The sequence below is a fragment of the Hemitrygon akajei genome, chromosome 11, assembly GCF_048418815.1.
Source record: "Hemitrygon akajei chromosome 11, sHemAka1.3, whole genome shotgun sequence".
Lineage (NCBI taxonomy): Eukaryota > Metazoa > Chordata > Chondrichthyes > Myliobatiformes > Dasyatidae > Hemitrygon > Hemitrygon akajei.
In genome coordinates, this window is record NC_133134.1 from 100,695,628 (window position 1) to 100,715,429 (window position 19,802).

A 19,802-nucleotide genomic window follows, 5' to 3' on the forward strand; every position below is an offset into this window, starting at 1 on the left:
GACAGTGTGGATGGTGGGAAATGCTTCTCCAAGAGCGAACTGCAGGCAGGAGTTTAGATTGAATGTTTGGAGGTCAGAGGGGTCTAAGGGTTTATCCTCTCCCAGGGAAGCAGGAGTGGAATGGGGGTTAAAATCTGGAATACACTGCCCAAGATGGTGATACTGGTGGAGACTCACATCGTTGAAGAGTTATTGGTGTTTATTTATTATTGTCACCTGTACAGTATCTCAGTCTCCCCCTATTTTGCCATCTCTCTCTCCATCTCTCACTCTTACCAGTTCTGTGTGTCTTTCTCTCTCTCACCATCTCTGTCTCTCTCCCTCTCACCTTCTTGCCATCCCTCTCACCGTGTCTCTCTCTCTCTCACTGTGTCTCACTCTCTCTCTCACTGTCACACACTCTCTCTCTCACCATGTCTCTCTCTCTCTCACCATGTCTCACTCTCTCTCTCACTGTCACACACTCTCTCTCTCACCGTGTCTCTCTCTCTCTCACCGTGTCTCACTCTCTCTCACTGTCACACCCTCTCTCTCTCACCGTGTCTCACTCTCTCTCTCACTGTCACACACTCTCTCTCTCACCATCTCACCCTCTCTCTCTCACTGTCACACACTCTCTCTCTCACCATCTCACCCTCTCTCTCTCACTGTCACACCCTCTCTCTCACCATCTCACCCTCTCTCTCTCACTGTCACACCCTCTCTCTTTCACCGTGTCTCACTCTCTCTCACTGTGTCTCACTCTCTCTCTCACCGTGTCTCACTCTCTCTCTCACTGTCACACACTCTCTCTTTCACCGTGTCTCACTCTCTCTCACTGTCACACACTCTCTCTCTCACTGTGTCTCTCTCTCTCTCACCGTGTCTCACTCTCTCTCACTGTCACACCCTCTCTCTCTCACCGTGTCTCACTCTCTCTCTCACTGTCACACACTCTCTCTCTCACCATCTCACCCTCTCTCTCTCACCGTCACACACTCTCTCTCTCACCGTGTCTCACTCTCTCTCTCACTGTCACACACTCTCTCTCTCACCATCTCACCCTCTCTCTCTCACTGTCATACACTCTCTCTCTCTCACCATCTCACCCTCTCTCTCTCACTGTCACACACTCTCTCTCTCACCGTGTCTCTCTCTCTCTCACCGTGTCTCACTCTCTCTCTCACCATCTCACCCTCTCTCTCTCACCGTGTCTCGCTCTGTCTCTCTCACCGTGTCTCTCTCTCTCTCTCACTGTGTCTCTCTCTCTCTCTCACTGTGTCTCACTCTCTCTCTCACTGTCACACCCTCTCTCTTTCACCGTGTCTCACCCCCCTCACTCTCTGTGTCTCACTGTCACTCTCATTGTTTGCCCACCTGTGCCGTGTCACGGTGTTCGGTGAATGGAGTGACAGACTGCCCTTGTACCACACCCCAGTGCCCGGGGAGACAGACTGCCCTGTACCATACCCCTGTGCCCAGGATGACAGACTGCCTTGTACCAGACCCCAGTGCCCAGAATGACAGACTGCCCTGTACCACACCCCAGTGCCCGGGGAGACAGACTGCCCTGTACCACACCCCAGTGCCCGGGGAGACAGACTGCCCTGTACCATACCCCTGTGCCCAGGATGACAGACTGCCTTGTACCAGACCCCAGTGCCCAGAATGACAGACTGCCCTGTGCCACATCCCAGTGCCCGGGATGACGGACTGCCCTGTACCAGACCCCAGTGCCCGGGATGACGGACTGCCCTGTGCCACATCCCAGTGCCCGGGATGACGGACTGCCCTGTGCCACATCCCAGTGCCCGGGATGACGGACTGCCCTGTGCCACATCCCAGTGCCCGGGATGACGGACTGCCTTGTACCAGACCCCAGTGCCCGGGATGACAGACTGCCCTGTACCAGACCCCATTTCCTGGGATGACGGACTGCCCTGTACCACACCCCCCGTGCCCGGGATGACGGACTGCCCTGTACCACACCCCAGTGCCCGGGATGATGAACTGCCCTGTACCAGACCCCAGTGCCCGGGATGACGAACTGCCCTGTACCAGACCCCAGTGCCCGGGATGACGAACTGCCCTGTACCACACCCCCGTGCCCGGGATGACAGACTGCCCTGTACCACACCCCAGTGCCCAGGATGACGGACTGCCCTGTACAAGACCCCAGTGCCCGGGATGACAGACTGCCCTGTGCCACATCCCAGTGCCCGGGATGACGGACTGCCCTGTGCCACATCCCAGTGCCCGGGATGACGGACTGCCTTGTACCAGACCCCAGTGCCCGGGATGACAGACTGCCCTGTGCCACATCCCAGTGCCCGGGATGACGGACTGCCCTGTACCACACCCCCGTGCCCGGGATGACGGACTGCCTTGTACCAGACCCCAGTGCCCGGGATGACAGACTGTCCTGTGCCACACCCCCATGCCCGGGATGACAGACTGCCCTGTACCACACCCCCGTGCCCAGGATGACGGACTGCCCTGTACAAGACCCCAGTGCCCGGGATGACAGACTGCCCTGTGCCACATCCCAGTGCCCGGGATGACGGACTGCCCTGTGCCACATCCCAGTGCCCGGGATGACGGACTGCCTTGTACCAGACCCCAGTGCCCGGGATGACAGACTGCCCTGTGCCACATCCCAGTGCCCGGGATGACGGACTGCCTTGTACCAGACCCCAGTGCCCGGGATGACAGACTGCCCTGTGCCACATCCCAGTGCCCGGGATGACGGACTGCCTTGTACCAGACCCCAGTGCCTGGGATGACGGACTGCCCTGTACCAGACCCCAGTGCCCGGGATGACAGACTGCCCTGTACCAGACCCCAGTGCCCGGGATGACAGACTGCCCTGTACCATACCCCCATGCCCGGGGTGATGGACTGCCCTGTACCACACCCCCGTGCCCGGGATGACGGGCTGCCCTGTACCAGACCCCAGTGCCCGGGATGACGGACTGCCCTGTACCACACCCCCTGCCCGGGATGACGGACTGCCCTGTACCACAACCCAGTGCCCGGGATGACGGACTGCCCTGTACCAGACCCCCGTGCCCGGGATGACAGACTGCCCTGTGCCACATCCCAGTGCCCGGGATGACGGACTGCCCTGTACCACAACCCAGTGCCCGGGATGACGGGACTGCCCTGTACCAGACCCCCGTGCCCGGGATGACGGACTGCCCTGTACCACACCCCCTGCCCGGGGATGACGGACTGCCCTGTACCACAACCCAGTGCCCGGGATGACGGACTGCCCTGTACCAGACCCCCGTGCCCGGGATGACGGACTGCCCTGTACCACACCCCCTGCCCGGGATGACGGACTGCCCTGTACCACATCCCAGTGCCCGGGATGACGGACTGCCCTGTACCAGACCCCCGTGCCCGGGATGACGGACTGCCCTGTACCATACCCCCGTGCCCGGGATGACGGACTGCCCTGTACCACACCCCCTGCCCGGGATGACGGACTGCCCTGTACCACAACCCAGTGCCCGGGATGACGGACTGCCCTGTACCAGACCCCAGTGCCCGGGATGACGGACTGCCCTGTACCAGACCCCCGTGCCCGGGATGACAGACTGCCCTGTGCCACATCCCAGTGCCCGGGATGATGGACTGCCTTGTACCAGACCCCAGTGCCTGGGATGACGGACTGCCCTGTACCAGACCCCAGTGCCCGGGGATGACAGACTGCCCTGTACCAGACCCCAGTGCCCGGGATGACAGACTGCCCTGTACCATACCCCCATGCCCGGGGTGATGGATTGCCCTGTACCACACCCCCGTGCCCGGGATGACGGGCTGCCCTGTACCAGACCCCAGTGCCCGGGATGACGGGACTGCCCTGTACCACACCCCAGTGCCCGGGATGACGGACTGCCCTGAACCAGACCCCCGTGCCCGGGGTGACGGGCTGCCCTGTACCACATCCCCGTGCCTGGGGTGACGGACTGTCCTGTGCCATACCCCAGTGCCCGGGATGACGGACTGCCCTGTACCAGACCCCCGTGCCCGGGGTGACGGACTGCCCTGTACCACACCCCCTGCCCAGGATGACGGACTGCCCTGTACCAGACCCCAGTGCCCGGGATGACAGACTGCCCTGTACCACACCCCCTGCCCAGGATGACGGACTGCCCTGTACCACACCCCCGTGCCCGGGGGTGACGGACTGCCCTGTACCACACCCCCGTGCCCGGGGTGACGGGCTGCCCTGTACCACATCCCCGTGCCTGGGGTGACGGACTGTCCTGTGCCATACCCCAGTGCCCGGGATGACGGACTGCCCTGTACCACACACCCGTGCCCGGGGTGACGGACTGCCCTGTACCACACCCCCGTGCCCGGGGTGACGGACTGCCCTGTACCACACCCCAGTGCCCGGGGTGACGGACTGCCCTGTGCCACACCCCTGTGCCCAGGGTGGCGGACTGCCCTATACCACACCCCCGTGCCCGGGGTGACGGACTGCCCTGTGCCACACCCCCGTGCCCGGGGGTGACGGACTGCCCTGTGCCACACCCCTGTGCCCGGGGGTGACGGACTGCCCTGTGCCACACCCCCGTGCCCGGGGTGACGGACTGCCCTGTGCCACACCCCCGTGCCCGGGGTGACGGACTGCCCTGTGCCACACCCCTGTGCCCGGGGTGACGGACTGCCCTGTACCCGCAGGCTCTGAAGGAGGCAACGGAGAGTGCACGGACAGACTTCCAGCGAGAGGCCGAGCTGCTGACCTTCCTGCAGCACCAGCACATCGTCACCTTCCATGGGGTATGCACGCAGGGAGAGCCCCTCCTCATGGTCTTCGAGTACATGAAGCATGGAGATCTCAACCGATTCCTGCGGTAAGCACACCCGTCTCCGGACGCAGGTGGGGGGGGGGGGGGCGGCTGGGGCACTGGGCACTTGGGCACCCACCCCCCCCCCACCTCCGGGTCAGGGATAGACTGACAATAACAGACGGAGATGGCACAGAACTCAGATGGACAGGTAGAGACAGACATTACAGGCAGGCAAAAGATTGGCGGACATTCAGGGGCAGGCTGACAGATACATGTGAGACGGATAGGTCAGACATACATACAGACAGAGACAGGCTGACAAACAGAGAGAGACTGAGGGCCCACCCCGATTACCTTGGGGAGGTGCTGGGGGATTGGGGGGGCGCGCAATTAGCTGCCTCGGTTCCAGGATTTGGAATCGTGCGAAGGCTTGGTGATTTTCGCAAAGCAAAGGTGATCCGGAGAGGAACCTGTGTTCCCTGATCTTGCTTAGATAGGAGAAGGTGCAGGTTGGCGAGGAGCTATCAGACTGGTCCAGCTGAGAAACCACAGGGCATTGTGTAGATGGTGTACACTGCGGCCACTGTGGTGGAGGGGGGGGAGGGATGCTCATGAGTGGTGGGTGGGCTGCTCTATCCCAGACGGTGGGAGAGTTTTTGGAGCCATACTTTCCCCAGGGAAGTGGGGAGTGTCCCCTCCCAGCCCTGCTTTGCTGGTAGGCCCAAGGACCTTGGGCTGGCAGCATGAGTCACCCACCACAGGATCCCCACAAGGGAGAGGGGCTTCGGGAGGGGACAGGGACACATACAAGTGGGAGAGATCGGGAGAGCAGAGGTGTACTGAAGAGGGGCACCATGATAGCGTAGTGGTTAGTGTGACACTATTACAGCTCGGGGTTCAGTTCTGGCATCCTCTGTAAGCAAGTTTGCGAAGTTCCTTCCCATGTGCGTGTGGGTTTCCTCCAGGTGCTACTGTTTCATCCCACAGTCCAGAGATGTACCGGTCAGTGGGTTAATTGGTCATTGGAGGCTGTTCTTTGATTAGGCGTGGGTTGCGGGGCAGCACAGCTCGTTGGGCTGGAAGGGCCTGTTCTGCACTGTATCTCTAAATGAAGAAAGAGTGAGGGGCGTTGACAATGTGGATGGTGGGAAATGCTTCTCCAAGAGCGAACTGCAGGCAGGGAGTTTAGATTGAATGTTTGGAGGTCAGAGGGGTCCAAGGGGTTGTCCTCTCTCAGGGAGGGGGATGGAGTGGGGGTTAAGATCTGGAATACACTGCCGAAGGTGGAGTTAGAGGCAGAGACTCACATCATTGAAGAGTTATTGGTATTTATTTATTATTGTCACCTGTACAGTGTATTGCATGTTGTTCAAACAGGTCAAATCATTAGACAGTGCACTGAGGCAGAACGAGGAAAGCAATTACAAAGCAGAACCAAGTGCAATGCAGGTAAACCATAGAGAGCAGGATGATAACCAGGTAAACTGTGTGGCCACGAGCCCATCTTATCCTACAAGAGGTCCATTCAATAGTCTTACAGCAGCAGGATGGAAGCTGTCCTTAATCCTGTGGGATGTTCCCTCTGCCCATTGAGAAGGTTGAAGAAAGAACATACAGAGAGGGTGGGGTATTTGATTAGGCTGGCTATTTTACTGACGCAACAAGGTGTAGACAGAGTGCAAGGAGGGGAGGCTGGTTCTGGTGATGTGCTGAGCTGTGTCCACAGTTCTTTGGGATGTTTGAGGCAGAGAAGAGTACGGACCGAGTTGTAGTCAATGGGATCAATAGGGGTGGGTAGTGATGACTGACATGGGCTCTAAAGGACAAAGGGTCTGTTTCTGTGACTCTCTGGGGCCATAAACACTGGGATAAATCCTGAAATACAGAACATGGAGAGAGTATTTCAATTGGGACAGCGTGTCTGGGTAACTCAGCTGACTAATAGCCTGTCCCCTCGAGCCTGTACTTAGGGTGAGACAGCACAGACAGGGTGGACTGGACAGGACAGCCCCCTCCTGTCCAGCCATCAGGGACACCAACTGAGAGAGCTGTCAGAGAGGATTCAGACTGGGGAGCGAGTCTCCACAGCAATAAACATGAAGTTTGAGGGGGCCCCCAGGGACGGCAGCTGCAGAAACTCTAGGCCTAATGCCAGGCTCCGCACGAGACAAGACGTCCGTCTGGCAGGCTGCATTAGGGCAGGCTTCCATTGTACACTGCCCACAGCAACAAACAAACGTGCTCAAAACAGCAAACACAACAGCAACAGGTTCCAATGTTAACAATGAAAGCTTTGTTACTTAAATCTTCATAGCTACCCACAGTTTCCCTGATGTGTTGGGAACATCCACCAGTGCTGGAGAGTCACAGAGGGCAGTGCCCCGTCCCCAGGGAGTTCTAGCAGGTAGATGGCAGAGGGTAGAGGGGATATTCTGGAGGGAGGGGTGTGGGGGCCAGATGAGGTTACAGAGACAGGGAGGGGTTTAGTTGCCAGATGGGTTTACAGTGTCACAGAGATAGAGGGAGGGTGGGTAGACTGGGGAGCAATTATGGGGATTGGGAAGGTGTTATGAAGGGGCAGCATTATGGGGAAGAGGAGGGCCTCACATAGAGCTGATGAGGTTCTCTGGGAGGGGATGGAGAGGGGTCACTAGGTTTGGATGTGTAGTTATGATGGTGAAGGTTCATGAGAATGAAGAAAGCGTATTGTAGTTGTGATGAGGAAGGGGGCTACATCTTGTTTAATTTATTTAGAGATACAGTGTGGAACAGACCAACAACCTGTGTTGCCCAGCAACCCACAGATTTAACACTAGCCTAATCGCAGGACAACTTACAATGACAAATTAACCAACTAACCGGTACGTCTTTGGAATGTGGGAGAAAACCGGAGCACCCGGAGGAAACCCGTGTGGTCTTGGGGAAAATGTCCAGACGACGCCAGAATTGATCTCTGAACTCTGAAGCCCCAAGTGGCAGTAACCACGGTGGCTCTCATGATGCTGAACGGGTTATGGGATGAGTTTGAGTGCAAACCCTGGGGAATATGGGCCCCAACCTCACGTGCCTCTCCTACCCTGTGTAGATGCCAGGGTCCCGATGCCCCGATGCTGGGGAGTGGCAGCGAGCAGACACTGGGACCGTTGAAAATGCCCCAGCTGCTGCACATTGCCCAGCAGATCGCTGCGGGCATGGTTTACCTCGCCTCGCTACACTTTGTCCACCGTGACCTTGCCACCCGCAATTGCCTGGTCGGGGAGGGCATGATGGTGAAGATTGGGGACTTCGGCATGTCCCGGGATATCTACAGCACGGACTACTACAGGGTGAGTGTTCCCGGAACGTCCGCTCAATTCCCACAGGAACAGCTCCCTTTGACAGAGACACACAAGCCTGAAACCAGAACCCCATTCCTCTCTCCACCGCTGCTGTCTGACCACCACTTGCTGCTTTATATTTTAGATTTATGATTCTGTTTCTGGCATCTGCAGTTGTTTTTACACAGGCCTCCCTAAACCGTCCCATCACACACTCCTGGGGTCATACACAGAATGAATCTCCCTCTACACCGTCCCATCACACACTCCCGGGGTCAGACACAGAGTGAAGCTCCCTCCACACTGTCCCATCACACACTCCCGGGGTCAGACACAGAGTGAAGCTCCCTCCACACTGTCCCATCACACACTCCCGGGGTCAGACACAGAGTGAAGCTCCCTCCACACTGTCCCATCACACACTCCCAGGGTCAGACACAGAGTGAAGCTCCCTCTACACCGTCCCGTCACACACTCCTGGGGTCAGACACAGAATGAAGCTCCCTCCACACTGTCCCACCACACTCCTGGGGTCAGACACAGAATGAAGCTCCCTCCACACTGTCCCACCACACACTCCTGGGGTCATACACAGAATGAATCTCCCTCCACACTGTCCCATCACACACTCCTGGGGTCAGACACAGAGTGAATCTCCCTCCACACTGTCCCACCACACAACCCTGGGGTCAGACACAGAGTGAAGCTCCCTCCACCCCGTCTCATCACACACTCCCGGGGTCAGACACAGAATGAATCTCCCTCCACACTGTCCCATCACACACTCTCGGGGTCAGACACAGAGTGAAGCTCCCTCTACACTGTCCCATCACACACTCCCGGGGTCATACACAGAATGAAGCTCCCTCCACACTGTCCCATCACACACTCCTGGGGTCAGACACAGAGTGAAGCTCCCTCCACACTGTCCCATCACACACTCTCGGGGTCAGACACAGAGTGAAGCTCCCTCCACACTGTCCCATCACACACTCCTGGGGTCAGACACAGAGTGAATCTCCCTCCACACTGTCCCACCACACAACCCTGGGGTCAGACACAGAGTGAAGCTCCCTCCACCCCGTCTCATCACACACTCCCGGGGTCAGACACAGAATGAATCTCCCTCCACACTGTCCCATCACACACTCTCGGGGTCAGACACAGAATGAAGCTCCCTCCACACCATCCCATCACACACTCCTGTGATCATACACAGAATGAAGCTCCCTCCGCACTGTCCCATCACACACTCCTGGGGTCAGACACAGAGTGAAGCTCCCTCTACACTGTCCCACCACACAACCCTGGGGTCAGACACAGAGTGAAGCTCCCTCCACCCCGTCTCATCACACACTCCTGGGGTCATACACAGAGTGAAGCTCCCTCTACACTGTCCCACCACACAACCCTGGGGTCAGACACAGAGTGAAGCTCCCTCCACACTGTTCCATCACACACTCCTGGGGTCAGACACAGAGTGAAGCTCCCTCTACACTGTCCCACCACACAACCCTGGGGTCAGACACAGAATGAAGCTCCCTCCACACTGTCCCATCACACACTCCTGGGGTCAGACACAGAATGAAGCTCCCTCCACACTCTCCCATCACACACTCCTGGGGTCAGACACAGAGTGAAGCTCCCTCTACACTGTCCCACCACACAACCCTGGGGTCAGACACAGAGTGAAGCTCCCTCCACACCGTCCCATCACACACTCCTGGGGTCAGACACAGAGTGAAGCTCCCTCTACACTGTCCCACCACACAACCCTGGGGTCAGACACAGAGTGAAGCTCCCTCCACACTGTTCCATCACACACTCCCGGGGTCAGACACAGAGTGAAGATCCCTTCACACCGACCCATCACATACTCCCGGGGTCAGACACAGAGTGAAGCTCCCTCCACACTGTCCCATCACACGCTCCCGGGGTCATACACAGAGTGAAGTTCCCTCCACACCGTCCCATCACACACTCCTGAGGTCAGACACAGAGTGAAGCTCCCTCCACACCGTCCCATCACACACTCCGGGGGTCAGACACAGAGTGAAGCTCCCTCCACACCATCCCATCACACACTCCCGGGGTCAGAACAGAGTGAAGCTCCCTCCGCACCGTCCCATCACACACTCACAGATGGTGTCCAAAATGTCCCATCCTGAGGACTCAGCTTCTCAGCACTGATCTAGGTCCTGAATTGGTGACTGGTGGATGGGGTGCGGTGGTGTACAAGCTCCCTGTGGTCAGTGAAACTGAGAAACCCTCCCCATCCTAGCCCCAGCCTCCTTTACACTGGAGTGGGGGAGTGGGCAGGGAGTTATGGGAGGTGTGCTGGGTGAGTTAGGAGTGAAGACGTGTGGAAAGTGGGAGGAGGCCTACTCTCTGACCCTTGACTCTCTCATGGCCAGGTCGGAGGGTGCACCATGCTGCCTATCCGCTGGATGCCCCCCGAGAGCATCATGTACCGCAAGTTCACGGCGGAGAGCGACATCTGGAGCTTCGGTGTGGTCCTGTGGGAGATCTTCACCTACGGCAAGCAGCCTTGGTACCAGCTGTCCAACACTGAGGTGGGTCAGTGGGGGCAGCAGGAATACAGGACACAGAGAAACTATCACAGGACACGAACTGATGGGAGTGGGTGGCAGATGGAGTTCAAAAGTGTGAAGTGATTCTCTTTAGAAAGACAAATTCGAAGTCGGAATACAGGGTTATTGGCAGGATTTTTGGCAGTGTTGGGGAACGGGGGAATCTTGGGGCTCACATCCATAGATTGCTCAACGTCACCATTGAAAGGATGGTTGGAAACCTGTAAGTGTGTTTGCCTTCATTAATCAGGGGATTGAGTTCAAGAAGTAACGTTACTGCTCTATAAAACCCTGGTTAGACCACACTTGGAGTATTGTGTTCAGTTCTGGTTGCCTCATTATAGCAAGGATGTGGAAGCTTTAGAGAAGGTGCAGTGGAGATTTGCCAGGCTGCTGCCTGGACTGTAGGGTGTGGGTTATGAGGAAAGTTTGAGCGAGCTAGGACTTTTCTTCTTGATGCGTAGGAAAGTGAGAGGTGACTTGACAAAGATGTGCAAGTAGGGATAGATCGAGTGGACAGTCAGAGACTTTTTCCTAGGGGCAGAAATGGCTAAAATGTGGGGGTATCATTTTAAGGTATTTGGAGGAAAGTATAGGAGAGATGTCAGAGGTAGGTTGTTTGCAGAGTGGTGAGTGTGGAACGACCTGCCAGGAATGGTAGTTGAGGCAGATACATTAGGGGCATTGAAGAGACTGTTAAGCACATTAATAAAGGGAAAATGGAGGGCTATGAGGGAGGGAGGGTTAGATTGATCTTGGAGTAGTTTAAAAGGTCGGCACAACATTGTGGACTGAAGGGCCTGTACTGTGCTACAGTGTTCTGTGTTTTATGTTCAGACCATCAAACACAGACCAGCACAGGAACAGGCCCTTCAGCCCACAATGTTGTGCTAAACGAATCAAATGCCCAACTAAACTAATCCCTTCTGCCTACACAATGTCCCTATTCTTCCATTCTCTGCCTTTCAGTACGATTGAGAGCTTCCTGATGTTTCTGTCGTATCCACCTCCACTGACACCCCAGGCAGCCACATTCCGTGGATCCACCATTCTGTGTGAAAAGTATATACACACATCTCCTTTGAACTTAAATGCATGCCCTCTGATCTCAGACATTTCAATCCCGGGAATATGCTACCAATGCCTCTCACAACCTTATAAACCTCTAACAGGTCTCCTTTCAGCCTTTGCCGCTCCAGGGAAAACACTAATCCAATCACTCATTATAGCACGTGCCCTCTAATCCAGACAACGTCCTGGTGAAACTCTTCTGCACCCTCTCCAAAGCTTCGATGTCCTTCCTAGGATGGGGCAACCAGTTGTGGATGCAGTACTCCAGTTGCAGCCCAGCCAGAGTTTTATAAAGGTTTAACATAACTTCCTGACTTTTGAACTCAGTGCCATATGCCCTCTTTACCACCCTGTCACCCTGTGTAGCCACTTTCAGAGAGCTATGGACTTGGACCCCAATATCCTTTTGCTTAACAACATGTCTCCTTCTCTCCCTTCAACGTCTTCCACCCCTCTCACTTCACTCCTACTTCTCTTCCCTCTCACATCCCCTCTCCCTCTTCTCACAACCTCTTCCCCTCATACTCCCACCTCTTCCTACCCCACCTCATCTCCCCTACTCTTCCCCCCCTCCTCCCTCTCCCTCACCCCATCCCTCCTCCCCTCCCTCCCCCCTCGCCATCTTCCTCTTCTCCACTCCCATCCTGCCCCCTTCCATCCTCACCCTCCATCCCTCACCTTCTCCCTCTTCTTCACCTCCCCTTCCCCCTCCCTCCTGCCTCCAACCCTCTTCTCCCTCATCTTCCCCTCCTCCCCTCATCTTCCCACTCACCTTTGCCTTCCCTTCCCCCCTCCCTCCTGTCTCCCTCTTCCCCTTCCCTTCCCCTCACCCTCTCCTGTCTCCCTCCCACTTTCCCCTTCCTCATCTTCCCCCTCTCCCTCCTCCCCCTCACCTTCACCTTCCTTTCCCCTCTCCCTCCTGTCTCCCTCCCTCTTCCCCTCCCTCTCCTTCCCCCTCCCCTCTCTCCCTCATACCTCATCCCACTCTCTCCTCCCTCTCTCTCTCCCTCCTCCCTCCCTCCCACTGTTCCTGTAGGTGGAGGTAGTTGCTGAGGCAGCAGGCAGCCAATCAGAGTGTAACCTGACCCGGTTTGGTGATGGGGAACGGCTCCATTAACTGTTCCTCTCTGCTGCGCTCAGCACAGTTTCAGCTCCCTGCCTTTAATCGGATTTGCAGTCTGTGGATTTAATGTGGCCAGGGGTTTGATCCACTCTCTGCTGATGCAGAATCTTTGGATTCTCGGCACCATCCGGGACAGCGCACACCCCTCCCCTCGCCCAAAGGTACACAGAGGCTGGAGTGCACTATCTACAGACCCACCACAGATACTCGCCTGGCTTGCTCCAACAACCCCTCCCCAGCCCAACACCTCCCCCAAAGAGGGTGGCCAGAGCACCACCGCCCACAGGTTCTCAAATCCTGGAATCGCCCTCCCCCCACTCCCCTGATTACAGAGCGGTCCATCTTGCCTTTGCTGTGTGGAGCCGGGTCTCCTCTCACACACCTTGAGGGTAAGGGCTCTTCACTGTCCCTTCTCAGTGTGGGATGGGGTTTCTGCACCTTCCACCCCACACCTCTCACTGAGTGACCAGACCCAATCCCCACTCTGCTACCCTTTTACTTTCAACCCCTACCCCCTGGAGTAGGCCGAGAAAGTGGTGGGGGAGCTGTGTAAGGGGAAGAGCTCTCTCCACATCCCTCATAGCTGTTCCCATCTCAGCAGCTTCTCTCACTGCCAGCTAATCAGAGACTGCAGCCGTCACTGGGAAACGGGGCTCGAGAACTGTGCGGGTCAGGCAGCATCTGTGGAGGTCGAAATTCTGGGTGGTAACCCTGAACCAGGATTCGATCCACAATGCCGCCCATCCCTCAGCCTCCACAGACCCACTGCCTGACCTGCCGAGTCCCTGCAGATGGTTTACTCTGTGGCTCAGGGAATCCAATGTGCCATCACAGACTCCCCAGAACCTGCCGGGGAATTTATTTTCATTTAGAGACGCAGCGCAGTAACAGGCCCTTACACGCGTGTGACCAAATATTCGTCGGTACGTCTTTGGAGCGTGGAGGAAACCGGAGCACCTGGAGGAAACCGACATGGTCACAGAGAGAACGTACAGTCAGTGGTGGAATTGAAGCCGGGTTTCTGGTGCTGCAATAACATTATGCAAGCCACTATGCCACTGAGCTGCCAGACGAATCTTCTCTGCGTAAGCATGAGGTTCTGCAGACGCTGGAAATCCAGAGCAGCACACGCAGAGTGCTGGCGGAACCCAGTAGGCCAGGCAGCATCCATGGAGGAGGAAGAACTGCCTCGGGGTGAGATTGTTGCACCTGGAAGAGACCCTGATGGTCACAGGGAGAACGTACAAACCACTCACACACAGCGGCGAGAATTGAACCAGGGTGACTGGTGCTACTGTGGGTGTTCGATTACACTACTGTGAGAGGTTTGGAGGGTGGGGAAAGTTATTGTAGAGGCCTCCGTTGGTCAGGATCAACCATGGATGTTGCCTCCTATCTTTTACGCAAGCCAGGGCAGTGAGATATGGAGAGTGAGCTGTTGCCCCTGCAGCAGCCCCCCCCCCCCCCCCCACGCGGCTGATGAATCCAAAGGAACGGCAGAGACCGATGCAGCAGAAGTTTTCAGTCAGCTTTGAACTCAACGTAGGACTGGCAGAGGGATTCCACCTCCGGATATTTCCCTGGGGTTAGCTTACCCATGAGTGGGTATAGCCACAGGGCAGTGGAGGTTTGAGATCAGAGTTTAACCTTCTCCTAGATGACTGACTGAAATGACTGGTTTTAAGGCGTCAGTGGCCTCCCTTTGCCCCTTCTCCTGTCAGTGGAAAAGATCCCAATGGGCTTAGCAGCTAAACCACACGTGAAGGCCAGGAGACAGAGTCCAGGCTATTTGAGACACATGCTATTGGGAACGTTTAATAAGTAGTTGGATCCTATCCCCACTACACACCCCTCCCAGCCATGACAACCTTTAGGAGCCTGGGGAGAGTGGAACCCTTTTAGTTGCCGGCATTAATGCCCAATCCCACCAACGCTAGCGGGCCACCGATGGGATGTTGGGACGCTAGAGCAGCGAGGGATGGGCTGAGGAGAGTGGATTCCCAGTTTAACCCTCAGTGTTGTACCCCACAGGCCATCGAGTGCATCACGCAGGGTCGGGTGCTGGAGTGCCCACGTGGCTGCCCCCGGGAGGTGTATGCCATCATGCGGGGCTGCTGGACCAGAGACCCGCAGCAGAGGCTGTCCATCAAGGAGATCCACGAGCGTCTGCAGCAGCTGGTCAGATCGCCGCCGCTTTACCTCGACGTGTTGCAGTGAGGTCCGCAGCGGGATCGAGGGGAGGGGATCTGCCTCCCCTCACACGAGGACTCTGTCGTTGCAGACTGCATGTGGACCTGGACTGTAGATAAGGACGGTTAACGTATGCACCTTGAATATCTCCCCATGAATATCATCGACTCCATAATATCCAAGCCTGTGTCTTCAAGTGGTGCCTGGTACACTGACTGCAGATGGGCGGCGAGACCACCCAGAGGCCTTGTGACTGAGCCGAGTGTTATTTCTTGTTTCTGTTGCATGCACTGTGTATTAAAGGTTCTCCCTGCTGCCTGGAGAGTTGTGCCTTCCTGTCTCCCAACATCACTGTTCACTCTTGTCATCAAGTACATGAGTGGATCTGATTTGTCAACGCCTGAGGAATCCAAAACATCAGCCCCATTGGTGATCTGAATTACCAATCAATTGGCCAGCTAAAGCTTCACCCCATTGGTCATCTGAACTACCAATAACTGGCCACCTAAGCTTCACCCCATTGGTCAACTGGCAATCTAAAGCTTCACCCCATTGGTCATCTGAACTACCAATCAATCAGCTGAAACTTCACCTCATTGGTCAAATGAACTACCAACTGATTCCCTTCAGCTCATTTGGCCATATTCCACTTGCCAATCCATGACTATCTCCAATTCCAGCCCATTAGCTGTTAAAGTCACCAGCCCATTGTCCATCTCCTGTGCCAGTATACTGGCAAATCAGTTGCCTTTCTGAAATGGCAGCCTAATAGAGCCACCAGTCAGTTGGCTGGGTGGGCATCTGCCAACCAATGTCCCAAGTATCGGGGTAACTGAACTGGGGTTCATGGTCAGCTGGTGTGGGGAGTGTCCATACCATCATTGCCTTTGGGCATCACAGTGTGGTGGCAAAACTTGGCAGGGCCTTGCAGCCCCATGGGATGTGTTGTCCCGGAGAGATCCACATTCCCAGAGAGGGACTGAGGCAGGATTACGGATGGTGAGGCAGTGAAGTGGTTCACACAGCCTCTCACGCCTCTCGATCAATTCCTCGCACTCGGAGGCTCGCATTAGCTCCCCCGATAAGTGGAGCTGAGGGGCTCCTCTGGGGCTGTTGTAATGGACAGGCAGGTGCAGTCATTAGCATACATTACAGCCTCTTCCCCAGAGCCCAGCCAGCTTTCACTCCGACTCCTGCTCACTGCCCAGACATAAAAGCTTTGCCGGGTTCGGGAAATGTTGGCGGAAAGTTTGCCTGAGCCTGGACCTCTGCCAGTCTCGGCCGGACTGTTAGCAGAGCCTTCCAGGGAAAGGGTTGGCAGAGGAGGGTATAGGCTGTCACAGTCGCTACCGCCAGGTTTCAGGACCTGGGTGTTCTGAACCCCAGTGCAAACGAGATTACAGATTTACTTTATTATTTTTATTCTTATTTTCTTTAGTTATTTGGTTACAGGCCCATCTGGCCCAACAAACTGGTGCTGCCCAATTATACCTAAGTCACCTACGAACCTAATCATTTTTGGACTGTGGGAGGAATCCAGAGCTCCCAGAGGAAACCCACCCTGTCACAGGGAGAATGTACAAACTCCTTACAGACATCAGCAGAATTGAATCCCGACCGGTGATGCTGTAAAGCATTCCAGTAACTGCTGTGCTGTTGTGTAATGTAGGTCAGTGGTGTTGGTGTTACTTTGTAGGGAGTGATCAGACTCTGAGCCCCACTCCCTGGGAACTATGATGGGGGATGTTTTGTTTGGAGCAGGGAGGACATCGCCCAGCACCTCACCACCATCTTCCACAAGACCATAAGACATTGAGGCAGAATTAGGCCATTTGGCCCATCATTCCAACTTGGCTGATTTACTTTCCCTCTCAACCCTACTCTCCTGCTTGGCCTCTACAGTTATCTGAGAGAATGAATTCCACCATCCTCTGGCTAAATAAATCCCTCCTCATCTGGGCTTTAAAGGGGCATCCATCTACTTCGAGGCTGTGCCCTCTGGTCCTAGACCCTCCCACTATTGGAAACATCTTCTCCACATACACTCTATCCAGGCCTTTCACTATTTGACAGGTTTTAATGAGGTTCCTCCCCCACTAATACCTCTAAACTTCAGCGAGTACTGGCCCAGATCATCAAATGCTCCTCATATATTATTCAATTCCTGGGATGATTCACGTGAACCCCTTCTGGACCCTCTTGAATGTCAGAACATCCTTTCTTAAATAAGGAGCCCAAAACTGCTGATAGTCTGAGCGCTGGAGAGCCCGAGGGGTACTGACAAGAGGGTCTCACTGACAAGGCATGGGTATCAGGGAACGAGCATTTTTTCACATTTGGGGTAGTTGCTGCATACAGCAGGGAGGAGGATTGGGATGCAGCAGGAGTGGGGAGCCCAGGTGTTGTGAGAGGGAGGGGGAGAAGAGGTGAGGGTGGGGGAGGAGGCTGCTGTCGAGGATAGGGAGCAAAGCTCACAGTAAGATCAATAACATAGAAAGCTGTGAGCAGCGTTCGTTGTTTACACTGTTTGTAAATGGGTATCAGAGTAGAACATCAGTCAAAGCTAAACATTCCCTTGCCAATTCAAATAACCCCTGGCCATTAGCATGTTGTCTGGATAGTGAAATACGCAGCGCCCTGCTCTGCTTGTCTCTCTCTCTCATAATGTCTATCCATATATCTCCCTGTATCTCTCTCTCCCTCTGTCTCCACCTCTCTTCTCTACTGTTTCTCTTTCTGTCAGTCTTGATTACTCAATCTTTATCTCTCTCTCTCCCCTACAGTTTTTCTTTCACTGTTCCCCTCTTTGTCCCTCTCTCTTTCTCTCTAATTCTGTATCTCTATATCCAACCTTGTTTATCTCTGTATGTCTACCTCTGCAGCTCTCTCTATCTGTGGTCACCTCTCTCATTCTCTCTCTCACACTCCTTCCAGCATTCAACCTCTCCATCTGCCGTCCACCCCCCCCCACACACACCAACACACCACACACACACACCAGACACACACACACACACCAACATGCACACACACACACAAAACACACACCACACACACACACACCACACACACACCAACACACCACACACACACACACAGAACACACACCACACACACACACACCAACACACCACACACACACACACAGAACACACACCACACACACCAACATGCATGCACGCACACACACAAAACACACACCAGAGACACACACACCAACACACCATACACACACAGAACACACACCACACACTAACATGCACACACACCACACACACCAACATGCATGCACGCACACACACAAAACACACAACACACACACCACACCACACACGCACACATACCAACGCACGCACACACACACACACCAGAGACACACACACCACACCACACACACACACACACACACACACACACACACACAACATACACACACCACACACACCAACATGCATGCACGCACACACACCAGAGACACACACACCACACCACACACACACACACTCACACACCATACACACACCACACATACCAACACACACACACACACACACAGCTATTTTCTTTCCCATTCTTCCTGAACTCTATTCTCTTTCTTTTTGAGTGATCTCAGTGACTGAGCCTCAGCATTCTTGGGTGGAGAGAATCCCTGTGTGTGGGTGTGTGTGTGTGTGTGGGTGGGGAGAGGGGATGAATGGATGACTGTGCATGTGACAGGCAGCATAGAAACAGACCTCTCAGCCCCACACGTCCTTGCCGACCCCAGTATCCTTCCTTCCAGTCCCAGCTGCCCACATTCAATCCATAACCCTGCAAATGCCCCATCCATAGCTATTCAAATGCCTCTTCAATGTTACAACTCTACCCACCTCGACAACCTCCTCTGGCAGTTCATTCCAGATACCACCTTTTGTGCAAAGAAGTTGCCTCTCAGATCTCATTTAAATCTCTTCCCACTTAGCTTGTACCTACGCCACCTCGTTTTGGACTCCCTGACCCCGGAGAAAAACTATGACCATCCACCTTAGCCATTCCCCTCATGATTTCATAAATGTCTACGAGGTTACCCCTCATTCACTTGTGCTCCAGGGAACAACTCCCTCTAGTCCAGGCAGCATCCTCGCAAATCTCTCCTGCACCTACTCAGGCTTCAGAAAGCCTTTCCTGTAACAGGATGGCAAAGACTATACAATACTCAGACTGTACAATACTCCCAAACTGTACAATACCCAAACTGTACAATACTCAAACTGTACAATACCCAAACTGTACAATACTCCCAAACTGTACAATACTCCAAAACAGTACAATACTCCAAACTGTACAATACCCAAACTGTACAATACCCAAACTGTACAATACTCCCAAACTGTATAATATTCAAACTGTACAATACCCAAACTGTATAATATTCAAACTGTACAATACTCCCAAACTGTATAATACCCAAACTGTACAATACTCCCAAACTGTACAATACTCCCAAACTGTATAATATTCAAACTGTACAATACCCAAACTGTACAATACTCCCAAACTGTATAAAATTCAAACTGTACAATACCCAAACTGTACAATACTCCCAAACTGTATAATATTCAAACTGTACAATACCCAAACTGTACAATACCCAAACAGTACAATACTCCCAAACTGTATAATATTCAAACTGTACAATACTCAAACTGTACAATACTCCCAAACTGTATAATATTCAAACTGTACAATA

The 19,802-nt window shown here is 54.6% G+C and overlaps 1 protein-coding gene across 1 annotated transcript in view; it reads left to right on the forward strand.

Moving 5' to 3' along the window:
• The window catches only part of LOC140735154 (high affinity nerve growth factor receptor-like), a 46,623-nt gene extending 31,228 nt beyond the window's left edge, over positions 1-15,395 (forward strand). Inside the window, exons 13-16 of the mRNA XM_073059943.1 lie at positions 4,672-4,844; positions 7,867-8,107; positions 10,513-10,671; positions 14,915-15,395. Coding sequence (XP_072916044.1) covers positions 4,672-4,844; positions 7,867-8,107; positions 10,513-10,671; positions 14,915-15,100 — 759 coding nt within the window. The 3' untranslated portion in view covers positions 15,101-15,395. The remainder of the gene's footprint in view (positions 1-4,671; positions 4,845-7,866; positions 8,108-10,512; positions 10,672-14,914) is intronic.
• Positions 15,396-19,802: the final 4,407 nt, after the last annotated feature.